We start from the raw sequence: 14620 nt of genomic DNA, 5'->3' as shown, positions 1-14620 counted from the left end.
TACTGGATACAAGGTCAAAATAAAATAATTAGACCTCTATTTATAAGCAAGAGATAAATAGAAAATTATATATATATAAATATATAAAAATTTAAAGAAACTAAAGTTAATGAAAAAAATTCCATGATGAATAAAATGCCAACATTTTAAATACAGAGAAAATCCACCTTTGTACTTTTCCAACCATGGGAATGAGTACCTCACTCACCTCACCCAATCCTGGCCCATCAATATTGCTATTGCCTGATAATCCAGCTTGAATGACTTCTCTAAAAGGGGTCCTCTTAACCTAAGATTCCAGAAAGCTTGAACCTCCTTGTCCAAACTGCTTCTGCATTTTGAGGAAGATTTCTGGCTGGGAAATTACATCTAATTTTCATGTAAAGGAAGTGCTAAAAACACAAGCTGCCCTATTAGGGAGTCAGGTCAGTTCACCAAGGAGTCTGAAACACAGGGATAACTCCTTCAGGGGGGCAGGTGTTCCTCTCCATGTGTCCTTTCCTCCATGGCCAAGATCATTTCCAGAAGGAAACTCAGTGACTATCCACTGCAGATATAGGCCATGTTCTTTCAATAATTTGAGTTCTGCACCTGAATCTATTGAATGGATGAAACTCACAAGCCCGACTGATCTTTAAACGTAAATGCTAGGAGCATCAGAAGCCACCTCCTCACCCTAGCAGGCATTAATTATATGGTCAAAGCATATTTTGGGGGATGGGACCTACTGCTAACCCTAGTTCTACACCTGGGGTTAGTTTCTTTATCTGCTCGGAACTTAAAATTAATCTTTTCACCTGTAATATAAGGATAATAGTATCTACCTCATGGTACTGTTCTTTTTATAAAGCTGTAACGATTAAATTAGGGTAATACTGGAAAATGACTTAGCACAATATCACAGATTGAGCCTTTACAGAACGTTAGCTATTATAAATATTGCTATAATTATTACTAGCACATGAGTAATTTTGAGGTTCTACAGCCTCACTTTGCATCTCAGATCTTAAGGGACCCTTCCCCAAGGTGACTTTGGGCACGGTTTAATTTACCCATATAACTTTCTCTCTGTCCCAGGATGCAAAGTTAAAACTGCATCTTTCAATTCTGTCAGGGGTATTTCTCTGTGGGACATTCAAGATAATCCACATGAGGATTTTGATGGTCCTGTAGTGCTTAGAATTTCCTGAGGTATATGAAAACTAGTAGAATGTGTGATGGGAACAGTGACCATCGGGAAAGCCTTTAACTCCCACCCTTATCCTAGAATGGTGGCAGGATCCATGACATTCACTTCCCGATGTGGCCTACTTAGTTCTTGCGCTGGGTGGGCCACACCCACCTTTGGACTCAGCCAGCCCCCCATGTGATTGACAGGGTTGCTCTGCATTGACAGACCAACACCTCGTAGTTCCGGGTGAGAGTGATCGGGTTATTTATCAACCAAAACGGGAAAGAGGGAACGCTATTACTAAGTATGCCAGGACCATGAGCATAAACAGGACTGCGCCAGGCAAACCAGAATATGTAATCACCCTGGTCTTTGTTCTTGTCACTATTTCAAAAAGCTTTTTAAAACCCCTCCAAATACATGCCTATCATTTTCCTGCCACCACCAAAGAACAATGATCAAATGGAGGCAGTGAATCCTCTCCTCCATAGGGCTCTCTATGGCTTTGCTTCCCACCAACATCCACCTTGTGGTAGCCAAGAGCCCCTCTCTCTCTGTCTTGACCTCCAACAGAGAACCATGGTCTGTGGTCATTATAGTGTTCATCCCAGCTAGTACCCAAGACGTTGTATAAAAGAATGAGATTCCTGGTGCTGCTGAGGCTGATTCCAATTCCTACAGGGCGGGGGGGAGGGGGTACAGGACCCTGAACATCTCTCTCATCACTTCCATACTGTTCTGGAATATGCCACCGCCTTCCAGGGAGCAAACAAGGAGAAAATTGGTTGCGCAAGAAATCATGTAGAAAGAAAATTCTTGGCACTCTCCCCTTGTTCATGGCCTTTGTTTTTAGGGTTTATTTTTAAATCTTTTCTTCCAAATCCACTCCTCACTTTAAAATCTGTTCTAGTATTGATTCTCTACATCAACCCTGGACCTTCAGTGGCTCCCACCCAGTTTTCCTGCTTCTAGTTTTCTCATGCTTGTAACTTGCACTTTGTTGTTGATTTCCCATCTATATATTTTAGTTACTCCCTAGATCATGAATTAGGTTCTCTGTTGACTAAGAACTTCAGATAACTTTGTGCATCTTTGAGAGATACCTTTTGTGGTTGACCTGGAGTAGGCTCCTCTGTCGTGTTGCCTGGCACCCTGGTGCTAGGCGCCACGAGCCCCATAGACCCTTCTTTGATGATGGACTCAGAATAGCCAACAATAAAGGCAATATTTTATGCTATGTTTTGCCCATTTTTTGGTAAATATGATTTATTTTAAAAGTTGCTTTTTTCCTTGGTATTTAAATTATTTTTACATTTCTAGACTAATGTTTAAGAGCAAGTGCAAGTCTATGGAATCTTATCCATGCTATCAAGATGAAGAAACTAAGGTTGCATTTGCTGACTATATTGTGACTTATTCAGACCAGCCACCAAATACTTGGTTTATAGTATTCAGGTGAGGATATCATATACTGGCAAATAATGTCACCTTTAAGTGGCATGAAGTATTCATATTTTGAGAGTTTTAGTCATGACAGTAGTAAAAGTATGAACTATTAAGTTGCTCTCAGGACTTAGTTAAAATCTCTTCCATATCTGCTATGCATGAATGAGATTTAATAGAAATTTTTATTCATGTTTCTTAAACAAAATAAGAATATTAAGTCAATTATTAGATCTTTTTATGAGTATGGTAAATATAAAAATCGATAGGCTTTTATCATGTAAATCACTTAATTTTCAAGCAATAGCATAGTAAGTAAAAGTTACAAATTACTTGTAAATGGGATTTCTTAAAAAGCTTGCATTTGCATGACAAAATAGTGTATTAATAATCATTTTAAAGGAAAACAGTATGTGTGCCCTTAAGTTATTTGTAACTCTAAACCTACCTTTATTAATTCTTAGCATCAAATATAACTTCAAACTTTTTTTATGATTTATGTCAAGGGAAAGTTCATGCTTTTGTAATTACAGAGAAACATTTTTGGTTCCTCAAGATATGATTTTGGTTCCCAAAATATATACTACACTTCCAGTCTGTATGCTCCATGTTGTTAACAATGACACAATGGAACGAGTGCCAAAGTTGTTCCAAAAAGTGGTGCCTTATCTTTATACCAAGAATAAGGTGGGTATAAAATTTATTCTCCTCAAATGAAAGAATGGCATGAGAAGCCAGCACCCTGAGCGATGCCAGCAGAAGGTAGAACAGATGTGTTTGCAGTCTGCTTAACGGAGGAATAGGGTCCTGGTCTTTCCCTGGAAGTCCCATGTACTTGACAAGAGGTACTTAACATAAGTTCTAGAACATTCAGCTTTAGCCCCCCCACCCCATCTTGACTCCAAAGAAAAAATGACAAGAGGAAAACATTAGAAATTCCCATTATTAACATATGTAAATTTTATGTATCATAAAAGCATACAAACCTTTAAAATGAAAATGGAGATAAAGCACATATTCAGTCCTATCTTTAAATCAGCAGGTTGTCTCAACTTCCCACTGGGTTTTTCATTCTATTCCTAGAGGTGTTAGAAGACTGTGATCACACAGCCACTCACTGGGCCCCTCCCCAGCACCACCGTACCCAGTCTTTTCCAGGGCTACCCAGATTCCTTTGAGAATTTACTCCTGCTGAATGACAGACCTTGATCTCTGATGTTCATTCAAATCATGTTGCCTCCTTATTTAACTGAAGCTCATTTTTGTGTGTCCAGTCATTTCTTCTGAGAGAGAAGTATTATAAAAGTTTGTATACTTGCACTGGAAACCAAAAGGTCTCTTTTAGCTCTGATGTCCCATTCCTTAATTGTCTGGCTTCGAATTTATTTTTCTCTTAGTGTTGTGGTTGTAATTTTTTGTTCATTTGTTTTTTAAGGCCGCACCCACAGCATATGGAAGTTCCCAGGGGTCAAATCGGAGCTACAGCTGCCAGCCTACACCACAGACACAGCAACATCAGATCCGAGCTGCGTCTGCAACCTACACCACAGCTCAAGGCAATGCTGGATCCTTAACCCACCTAACAAGGCCAGGGATCGAACTGGCATCCTCATGGAGCCTAGTTGGGTTCATTAACTGCTGAGCCATGAAGGGAACTCCCTGTAATTGATTTCTATTCTTCAAATTCCACTTGTTGTTGAGCTATTTTAGAAATCTTAGGATTTTAGGCAACTTTATAAAAATCAGGGTAAATTTTTGATGAAATTATTTAATTTGTTTATATCTCTGGAGAGATGTATTGCTGGGTATAACTATTTAAAAGTTTTTATATTTTACCAATGAGTGTTTTTACTAACTCATTGTAATTAAAATCTCATATATGTTTTACTAAACCTTAAATTTTTTCTATTATTTTTCATGAGGTACAAATTTTCTCAATAATGCAACCTGATTTTACTAGATTTGAAGATATTATCAAGTTGTGAATTAAACTGTTTTTAGTTTGTATTAAATTTTGCACATTTAATTCACATTTACATTTTATTAGAAAATCTGATAGACAATATTTTTGAGTGCAGTTATGCATATTTGGAGTTATATACTTAAACATAATTTGAAAAACTCCAAGTCAGTACATCAATATATTATTTTTCTAATTGCCTTTGAAGGAGTGTTCATATTTCACTTAAAAATAGAATAATTTACTAATAAAAGACAATTTTTGTATATCAAACATGTGTTTAACAATTTATTTGAACCTAATACAATCTGATCCTCCAGACAACTTCCTTTGGCATTACATTTATCCTTGTTTATGTCCTAGAAGAAAGCAATGTATTAAAAATTATAGTTTGGGAAATTTATTGATAAACCTTGCCTCTCTCCAGCAGAATGTCTTGGATTAAACCAAACACTATAGGAGACAACTAGTTCTTTGTTAATAAACCTGTCTTTACATTAGTAACAATTGATGGGTTATTTCTTTTAATGTTTGTCAAGTTCGGCACAGATTTCCTTTTAACATATAAAAATTTATTTCATTGTGGGAAAGTGAAAGTCCCACATGAAAGGAATGATTTTATTCAAAGGGAGAGTATCAAGGTCATAGATGTCATCAAATTCTTTACTTCACCAGATAAGTATGCTAATAGTAATTATATTAGTCATTGATAGTTAATTTCGGTAGGGACTTTTAAAGGATGTTTAGTTGAACTACATAAGCATCTGATTCTTATTTACACCCAGCAGACTTTGGCTTGGCTTTCATTTAGTAGCCCCAGTGAAGACCCCCCTTTTTAGACTACACTTGAATTTTGAGGGTAGCTTTAAAAGATGCATTTGAAGTCAATATGCAAAATAAACCTTTATCTCCATTCAACCATTACTTCTAAATTGTAAATTTAGAATTGCAACAAACAAAACCATTCCCTCTCTCAAATACCTCCTCTCTGCTACTCTCTCATCTTGGGTCTTTTCAGAACAAAATAGAGAGAATGAGGAGAATATAAAGCTTTATGAATCAAAGTATAGCTTCAGTCACCTTTTTTGTGGTATGGTTTTCCTTCTGTTGTGACACTTGATCTTTGAACATGTCTCCAAATTATCTAAGTCTCTTCTAAAATACGGTTCCCAGAACTGAATGCAATGTCTAAAGGGAATTCCAGCCCACCTAAACGTAGCCCATGAATGCATTAACATTTTGGTACTTGCAAGGCATTTTGACATATATATAGCCTATTTTAAGTCAACTTTTTCTAATATATGTCCCCAGAGCTAGTTTCTTAAGTTAAAAAAAAAAAAAAAAACCCACAGGATTACACAAGTCAGTCCTTTAGAATTGTTTGACATATCTTTTTCATAACTTTAAAAAAATTTTATGGCCACACCCATGGCATATTGAAGTTCCTTTAACCCACTACACTGGGCAGGCGATGGAACCCCTGCCTCTGCAGTGACCAAAGCTGCTGCAGTCGGATTCTTAACCCTACTTTTTTCATAATTTTTCAAAATCATTTCATGATATTTGAAATACTTACCTATGAGGTTTCTCAATATTTGGTACTCTATTATGTTGCTCTTTTATTCCAGGGCCCTGAAGTCATTTAGAATCTCCAGGTCCTCTCTTAAAACCTTATCGCAGGTTTAGCTTTAGGCTTTCTCTTGCCAATATTTATCCTACTCTTTTATAAATCTTTTATTCTCTCTCAAAATTGTTCTCTGAATCTAGACAAACACAAAATCAGAGTCATGTAATTTTGTTTTGCTTCTTTAATGCATTAGTACCACAAGCTCAAATAATGACAAAAACAGCAGTAAGTCTGCACTTTGCAAGTAAAAAATACTTTAACACATATGATTTGGCTTCCTTTTCTTCTTGCCCCAAACATAATGTCAGAGGTCCTTATGTGATTTCAGTCTCTTTACAGGTATTGGAATTTTGGTTAATATTTCTAGATGCTTACTGCAATATTATGAATCATCCACCCCAGTTAAGCCTCTGTTTTATAGCTAGGGAACCATACAAACAACGGTGTTAGAGTTTTCCATTTTCTCTGAAAACATGTAAGATGGCACTTTTTAAGAGGGATTTCAAGACATAATGCTAGTGCTTTGTTGCTTATCAAACACGTGTATATTATGTATATTATGATAATAAAGCATTTTAATATTGTGAAACCATGTATTGTACCTTAGAGACTAATAACAATGTAACTTCTGTGTAATTCTTCTTTCCTGTAGAAAGGATACACATTCGTGGCTGAAGCATACACTAGTGACATGTATGTGTCATCTGCACGGTGGAAACTGCGCCTCATTGGTTCTTATCACCCACTCCCATGCCTGTCTCGAGACCTTCCATGTAATACCTTTGCCATAAAGGAAATCAGAGACTACTACATACCCAATGATAAGAAACTTGTATTCAGGTATGTGACAGAAAGGAAATGCAATGCTTTTAAAATATTAATATTTTATTATATTAAATACCTTAATTTAAATTTAAATATTTTGTTTTAAATATTAACATTATCAAAAATAATAAATTCTGTGGTAAAATCTTGAGTGAATTTTGAATGTCAATTTTATACTCTTTTGGAAACAATTAACTTAGAGAGTAATGTGATTATATAAATGTTATCTAAGATCAAACCTATGTTACATATAATGATACTTTCTTAGACCTCTTCCTATTTGACTTTCATCAAATATCTTTCCTGACACTCTTCCTTCTTATTACTGTCTCCATATTCTCCTCCATCTCTGACTGTTTTCTTGTATGAGTTTCTCCATATCTATGACTCATCCTTTTTGTCATGCTCATCTGTATATTCTCCATGAATATCGTCACCATGAACTCCACTCTCTTTTATTAAACTGTCCTTTGGGTTCTAATTCCCATATACCTCTTATCTCTATGCCCTCCTCTTTATTCTCAGTGTCCTCCACTATTTCAAGACTTCATTATAGTATGTCTGCAGAAATGCTGTGTTTCTGGAATCCATGTTTCCATTATTTTCACTTTTCTTGTTACTCTCTATTCCCTCTCTCTCTCCTTATTCACTTACATAACCATTGTTTACTATTATATTACCTTTAAAATTTTAGGCAACTTTCCATTGGCATAGAATAAAATCCAAATCACAAACTTGCCAATCCACCCAACATGTGGCACACTCTCTTGATGAGGCTAAGGACCAACTCCTAACATATATGTAGTGTGATTTTATCTTGCTCATGCCTTTCCTCTTGTCTTGTTATATCCTGTTTCCTTTTCTCCACCTAGCAAAACTTATCACTTTTAATGATAATTTTCAACAGTCTAATCTTTTGTACTCAAACCTCTGAAATAGAACTAGTTGGTCCTGGTCATGTTTCTGAAGTCTTGCTTTCTGAGAATATGACATATCAAATTTTATCTGGTTAGTTTCACATCAACCTACATGAGAATTAATGTTCAATTGAGGCAGGAGCTGTGTCATATCAATGTGGGACAAATTGATATATGCCCGATACATAATTGGCCTTCTTTAGATATTGTTAAATTTTCATTAAATTTCAATTAAATAAATTGTTAGAATACTTTCTTTTCTTTAATGTATATTTTTCTACACAGAAAATTTGGAAAATACGTAAATATCTTATTAGGGAAATAAAAATAGGCATTCTGTCATGGTGCAGTGGAGACGAATCTGACTAGGAACCATGAGGTTGGTGGTTCGATCCCTGACCTTGCTCAGTGGGTTAAGCATCCGGCGTTGCCATGAGCTGTGGCGTAGGTCGAAGATGCGGCTGGATCTGGCATTGCTGTGGCTCTGGCGTAGGCCGGCGGCTACAGCTCCGATTAGACCCCCAGCCTGGGAACCTCCATATGCTGCGGAGGCACCCCTAAAAAGACAAAAAGACAAAAAAAAATCCCATAATCAAACAACCTAGAAACAATCATTGTATTTTCTTAAAGTATTTTTCTAGTTTTCAGTTTAACGTTATTACAATCATAGCATAAAATTTTATAATCTGACCTTTTTACTTAACATTATAGTGTTAGCATTTCCAATACTAAGACTTTTTGTGAACTCTTTTTCATGATTATCTAATAATCATTCTTATGAATATACAAGTTGTTTGGTTATTGGTTATTCCCTGTTGTTACAAATTACCTTTTCTACTTTTTCTACAGTATTAATAGAAATGTAATAGGCATAGTTTGTTATAAATATTAAAGAAGGTTTCTTTTTTTTTGTTATAATGATTTTGATTTTTTCCAGTATAGCTGGTTTACAGTTAAAGAAGATTTCTTGATTTCTTTTTTTTTTTTGTCTTTTTGCTATTTCTTGGGCCGCTCCCGCGGCATATGGAGGTTCCCAGGCTAGGGGTCCAATTGGAGCTGTGGCCGCTGGCCTGCGCCAGAGCCACAGCAACGCGGGATCCGAGCCGCGTCTGCAACCTACACCACAGCTCAGGGCAACGCTGGATCGTTAACCCACTGAGCAAGGGCAGGGATCGAACCGGCAACCTCATAGTTCCTAGTCGGATTCGTTAACCACTGCGCCACAACGGGAACTCTGATTTCTGATTATTAACTAAAGATTTATTATTTCATAGAGATTTTATGTTTTAAAGACACTTTATATATCGGTAGGTTGATTTTCAAAGGGAAAACCTAAGTCTTTTTGACAATATATGCACAAATAATTCATTGTATTCTGGCTGATTTTTCTTGTATAATAATTCTTTTACAATAATTCGTTGTATTCTGGCTATACTATAATTCTTATTTATTCTTTGAAACATTTTTCCTTTTAACAAACATGCTCATGTTTTTGCAATGAAAGATAATCAACAACAAAATTAAATTACAGAGCAATATATACAGTATATACCAAGTATATTTTCTTATGTTTATAGTCATTGATATATATATATATAATATATTTTATAGGTAAGATTTTAGAGAAAATGCTAAATGAAAGAAAGCACAAAAACTGAAGGCAGTGAAAGGGTTGGAGAATTCTCTTTTTAATCTATCTGCTTCTTGTAATACATTCACATACTGCCTTATTAGAAAGAAAGTAAAAAAAAAAAAATTAGAGAAAAGGAATGAAATGTGCCAGTAACTAAAAATAACAACTGTGATAGAGTATTTTAACTACTATGGTAGGAAAACGTTGTATTACACAGCAGGGCCTCTAATAGACTCAGCCATGATATTGAAAAGAACACCTAAATTAGTCCCAGCAGCTGGTCCTGACACTGTCAAGCTGAGTTTGGGGGAAGATGAGGAAAGAACTGACTAGCACATGGAAAGTTCAGAAATTAAAGAGTGTATGACCTTTTCAGGGAACTAAAGACATTTGTCTTGTTTGCAAGGTGGGGTTCTAGAGTGCTTTAGCAGACAGTAAGACCCAGAGGTTGGCAGGGCCCTTTCCTGAAGGAGCTTATAAGGCAAGAGACTCAGATTTTACCACAGAGCCAAGGAGATGCTTTGGAGAATTTTAAGAAAAGTGGCATTAATAGACTTGTGTTAAAATATTGTGTATGAATTGAAAAAAGTACTCTGAATATAATTTCTAAGAACAGAAAATGATGTTAGAACTATATTAATGTGAAATTACATGTAATCGCAAAAGGCATGGAAAATGGGGTGGGGGGAGCTCACTAACAAGACTGTAGTTGTGTTGAATGGACGAAGGGGAGCATAACTGGAGACAGTGGTCACAACCAGGTAGAAGCTTCTAAGTCACCTAGGTGTGTGATAATGGCAACCTGAAATTAGGCAGTGCTTGTTCTAGGGCTGCCCTATCAAAGGCCCACAGGTGGGCAAAGTAGGTGGCTTGAGTGACAGAAATGTATTATCTCACAGTCCTGACTGCTAGAAGTCTGAGACCACAGTGTCTGCTGGGGACTGAGGGAGAAAATACTCCATGCTTTGTGCTAACTTCTAGAGGTTTCTGGTAATTGGCATTCTTTGACTTGTCGATTTATCACCCTGGTCTTTGTCTTCCTCTTCAGGCAGCATTCTCCCTGTACCTGTGTTTCCAAATTTCCTTTTTTTTTTTTTTTCATAAAGGACCTCATTTTAACTAGATTATCTCTGGGAGACAATGTCTTCAAGAATGGTGACACTATGAGGTACTAGAGTTAGGACTACAGCATAAGGGTTTTTTTTTTTTTTTTTTTTTGGCCACAACTATGGCAAGTGGACGTTCCTGGGGCCAGGGATCAAATGAATGACAGAGACAACAGGATCATTAACCCACAATGGGAATTCAAGATAGGATTTGAAGATATCGAGGAAAGAAGATTGATAGCCTTGGTTGATTGGGATTTGACCTTGGGGGAAACTATTGGTTACTATTGGACTCCATTTTCCACTTGGGCAACAGAATGACAATTAATTCATTTTTAGTTGTTTAACATGGTAGGTCATTAAAATGTCTGAGTGACATTGCATAGGGAAGTTGGGCCGGAGACCCAGATTTGGAAGTCATATTCTGTTCCTGCCCATCGAAGTGCCCAGGAGAGTTTGTACAAAGAGAGTCAGATCCAGGACAGAATGTTAAGATTCTCTGACATTTATGAGAAGGTCCATGTGAGAGAAGTCTAAAAAGAGCACTCCTGAAATAGGAGGTACAAAAGTTGTTATGCTCAGGGGGAAAAGGTTTGTGAAGAAAGAGGAAATGAGGGTTGATTCAACCTTGTCAAATTCAAACCTTATCAAGGAAGATAAGAACTGAGGTTTCTATCTGGGCGATGACAAGCTGCTTGAAAGAGTGGCAAAACCAAGCTCAGCACCCTGGCTGGAGGAAGAGCAGTGTTGTGAGTCAGTGGGAGGTGAGGAGGCTGCCAATGGACGTAAAACTCTCTTACATTATGAGCTGGGGAGTGAAATAACAGCCGAGGCTGGACAGCAGGGTTGATTGAAGGTTTCGCTTTATTTTATTTTGTTTTTTGTTTTGTTTTGATCTCTTTTTAAATGAATGCGACCTGCTCAGGTACAAATCCAATGCCGAGAAGGAGTAAAATGGGGAAATTGAAGGTAGAGGAGAGAAGCAAATTTCTAGAGAAATTGATAGTTGATAGAGTCCTGTGTTTTTGCACGGATTCACCTAAAATGAGAAAAAAACAAACCAACAGAACAAGAAAAACTCTTTAAGGAAGGAGTTGGAAAGGAATTAGACAGCTCATTTTCAGTCATTTTGCAAGAGGTTCCCAACTGGCATGATTAAAGGGTGAGAGTGCAGGAGAGAGGTACTACTTTTAATTTCTCTGTATTTTTGAGATTCAAAGAAGTTTTGAAAGCTACTGCCAATTGTGCTTTTTGTCCAGCTGGAGAAGAGGGTAAAATGGAAAGAAAGGTTTGATGTGACAATAATTTGCAATCTATCAAGTTTTATGACTGCTTATCTTATCTAAATAATAAGTTCTATTTCCTGTCTGGGGTGTGATGATAATAAACTTCCTATACTTACTTCATTTTACTATAGCCTATGGGGATCTTTTGCCAAAGTCTCAAATAGCACTAATATTTCCAGGATTTTATCTGATTTTACCAGTGGCTCTACTCATAGATTGTCGTATCAGCAAATGATTCAGTTTACTATACTGGCTTGAGGGAAAGACCAACACACTTGCTTATAAAAGTTAATATTTTTCTTTATAGGTACTCAATTAAAGTTGCATTACCACATCCTGTTACCATACAGGTACGTGTATCTAAACCAGATGCATTTATCAAGCTACAGATCCTAGAAAATGAAGAGGTTATCGTGAGCTCCACTGGGAAGGGCCAAGCTATAATTCCGACAGTTAACTTCTTGGGGAATGAGAAAGCCTTGAGCTCTCAGTGTAAGTAAGTGTGGCTTTTCAGGTTGGTTATTTAGATTGATAAACAGATATTTATGTTTACGTAACTGATTTTCAAAGTTTTTAAGTCAAAACAGCAAGTAAACATTTAAATCAGTAGAATTTGTTAACACAGTAAAATATTTCTTAAAAACTGCAACACAGATTGCATGTAATAAAGACTTTTTTATTACATGAGGCTTCTTAGATTTTTGAACAAGAAATATATTTTTATTATTTTGAAAAAAATGTTTTACTTTGATTTTGTTTCATTTGTGAAGTGGGGTTCTGAGTGCAATAGCAAGTAGTAAGACCCATTGTTGGCTGGGTTCCTGAAGGGCCACATAAGGCAGCGGACTTAGATTTTATCATAGAGGCAAGGAGAGGCTTTGGAAAATTTTAAGAAAAATGTCCTTAATAGACTTGTGTTAAGATATTGTGTCTGCACAGTATGAATTGAAAAAGTACTCTGAATATAACTTCTAAGAATAGATAGTAATGGGTTAAAACTGTATTATTATGAAATTATATGTAATCACAAAAGGTATGGAAAATGAAAAAAAAAAAAAACAAAACCCCTCACTCCCAAGACTGCAGTTGTGTTGAATGGCTGAAGGGGAGCATAACTGGAGACAGGGAAAGCAACTAGGTAGAAGCTTCTAAATTACCCAAGTGTGTGACCTGACATAAGGCAGTGTTAGTTCAAGAGGGCTGCCCCAACAAATGCCCACAAACTGGCGAAGCAGGTGAGTTGAACAACAGAAATGTATTATATCACAGTCCTGGCTGCTCGCAGTCCAAGATCACAGTGCCAGCTGAGGACATTATTTTCAGAAAATATTCTGCTTATTAAAATTAACAGAAACTTTAAAGTTATCACTTGCATAGTCCTGAAACTGAGTCCAAGCTCATTCTGCTCTTCACAGGAGAGGCCGCTAAGTCGGGAGAGGAGTTGTCAGCACAGGAATAATGCCTTTAGTCAGAACCAGCAGACCCAGAAAATGGCAGACTAGCGTCTCTAAGAACCATCTCCCCCCAGTCAGAATTCACACTTCTTTTATACAAGAAAGGGGAGGGGGAGAGGGAGATGCAACTTCTTGGTACAGAAATCCTTTTTTCTTGCACCTGTGCCGGTAGGTCAGGTCACAGTCGGTGCACCACGTTCCTGTAAACCTCCAACAAAGCAAATGTTATTCTCTGTTCTGCAACTTTTTATCTCAAACCTTTATCTTAAAGGTTATAGCCTTGAAAATAGGCTGTCCTGTACATTTCTATGAGCACCAATATATATACATATTTTTTTAATGAGTGGTGCAGAGCCAGCATGTTTAACTGCAAGCAACGGAGGACAAAGGTTAAAATGTAAGGAACAGATCTAATATGGAATCAGATTTGTCCTTCTCCTATTATCACAAGGGCTTTCAATTAATAAAATTAAATTATTTCTGAAATGATGGCAATGGTGAAACTGGGAGATATATTCAGTTATTTTCATAACTTGATTCTGACTATAAAAATAACACATACCCAATGTAGAAAATTTGAAAAATAGAAAATTGTAAACAAGACAACAAGAAATTCCTTGTAATCATACTACCCAGAAAAAATACTGTTTGCATTTTAGCTTTTATGCCTCTATTTACCAGTTTTGCATTCTCATTTTAAATGGAACTAGGATTTTACCAGTTTTGGTGATTGGTATTTCTTCTTACGACTCTAACTTTTTCTCATTTGTGGCATCAGTTGGGATCTACAAATCAATGTTAAGTAAGAGCAATGATGATATATTTCCTTTTCTTAAATAGGAAGGCTTATAGCATTTTCCATTAAGTATTAATTTTATTGTGACTTCTAATAACATTTTATAACATTTAAGAAAATTTTTTCTATTGATAGCTAAGAATTTTAACATGGAACTAATCTGAAATTTTTTAACTACTCGTTTTGTTGTTTATAGAAGTCATCAAATTTTATCCCTTTGAATTTCATAAATTAATTTTTAATTTGGAATCATTCCTTTTTTATTTGTCTCTTGGGTTTTGTTTTTTTGTTTTTTTTGTTTTTTTTGTTTTCTTTTTTAGGACCGCACCTATGGCACATGAAGGTTCCCAGGCTAGGGGTCTAATTGGAGCTACAGCTGCTGGCCTGCGCCACAGCCACAGC

General features: G+C 36.4%; 1 protein-coding gene across 1 annotated transcript in view; it reads left to right on the top strand.

Moving 5' to 3' along the window:
* The window catches only part of ADGB (androglobin), a 160083-nt gene that overhangs the window by 106774 nt on the left and 38689 nt on the right, over positions 1-14620 (top strand). Inside the window, exons 24-27 of the mRNA XM_047769989.1 lie at positions 2492-2626; positions 3148-3301; positions 6854-7041; positions 12276-12460. Of these exons, the coding sequence (XP_047625945.1) occupies positions 2492-2626; positions 3148-3301; positions 6854-7041; positions 12276-12460 (662 nt within the window). The remainder of the gene's footprint in view (positions 1-2491; positions 2627-3147; positions 3302-6853; positions 7042-12275; positions 12461-14620) is intronic.

Source organism: Phacochoerus africanus, chromosome 2 (genome assembly GCF_016906955.1).
Source record: "Phacochoerus africanus isolate WHEZ1 chromosome 2, ROS_Pafr_v1, whole genome shotgun sequence".
In the NCBI taxonomy this organism is placed as follows: Eukaryota; Metazoa; Chordata; class Mammalia; order Artiodactyla; family Suidae; genus Phacochoerus; species Phacochoerus africanus.
The sequence above is the reverse complement of the archived record's forward strand: the minus strand, read 5'-3'. Positions and strand labels throughout refer to the sequence as shown.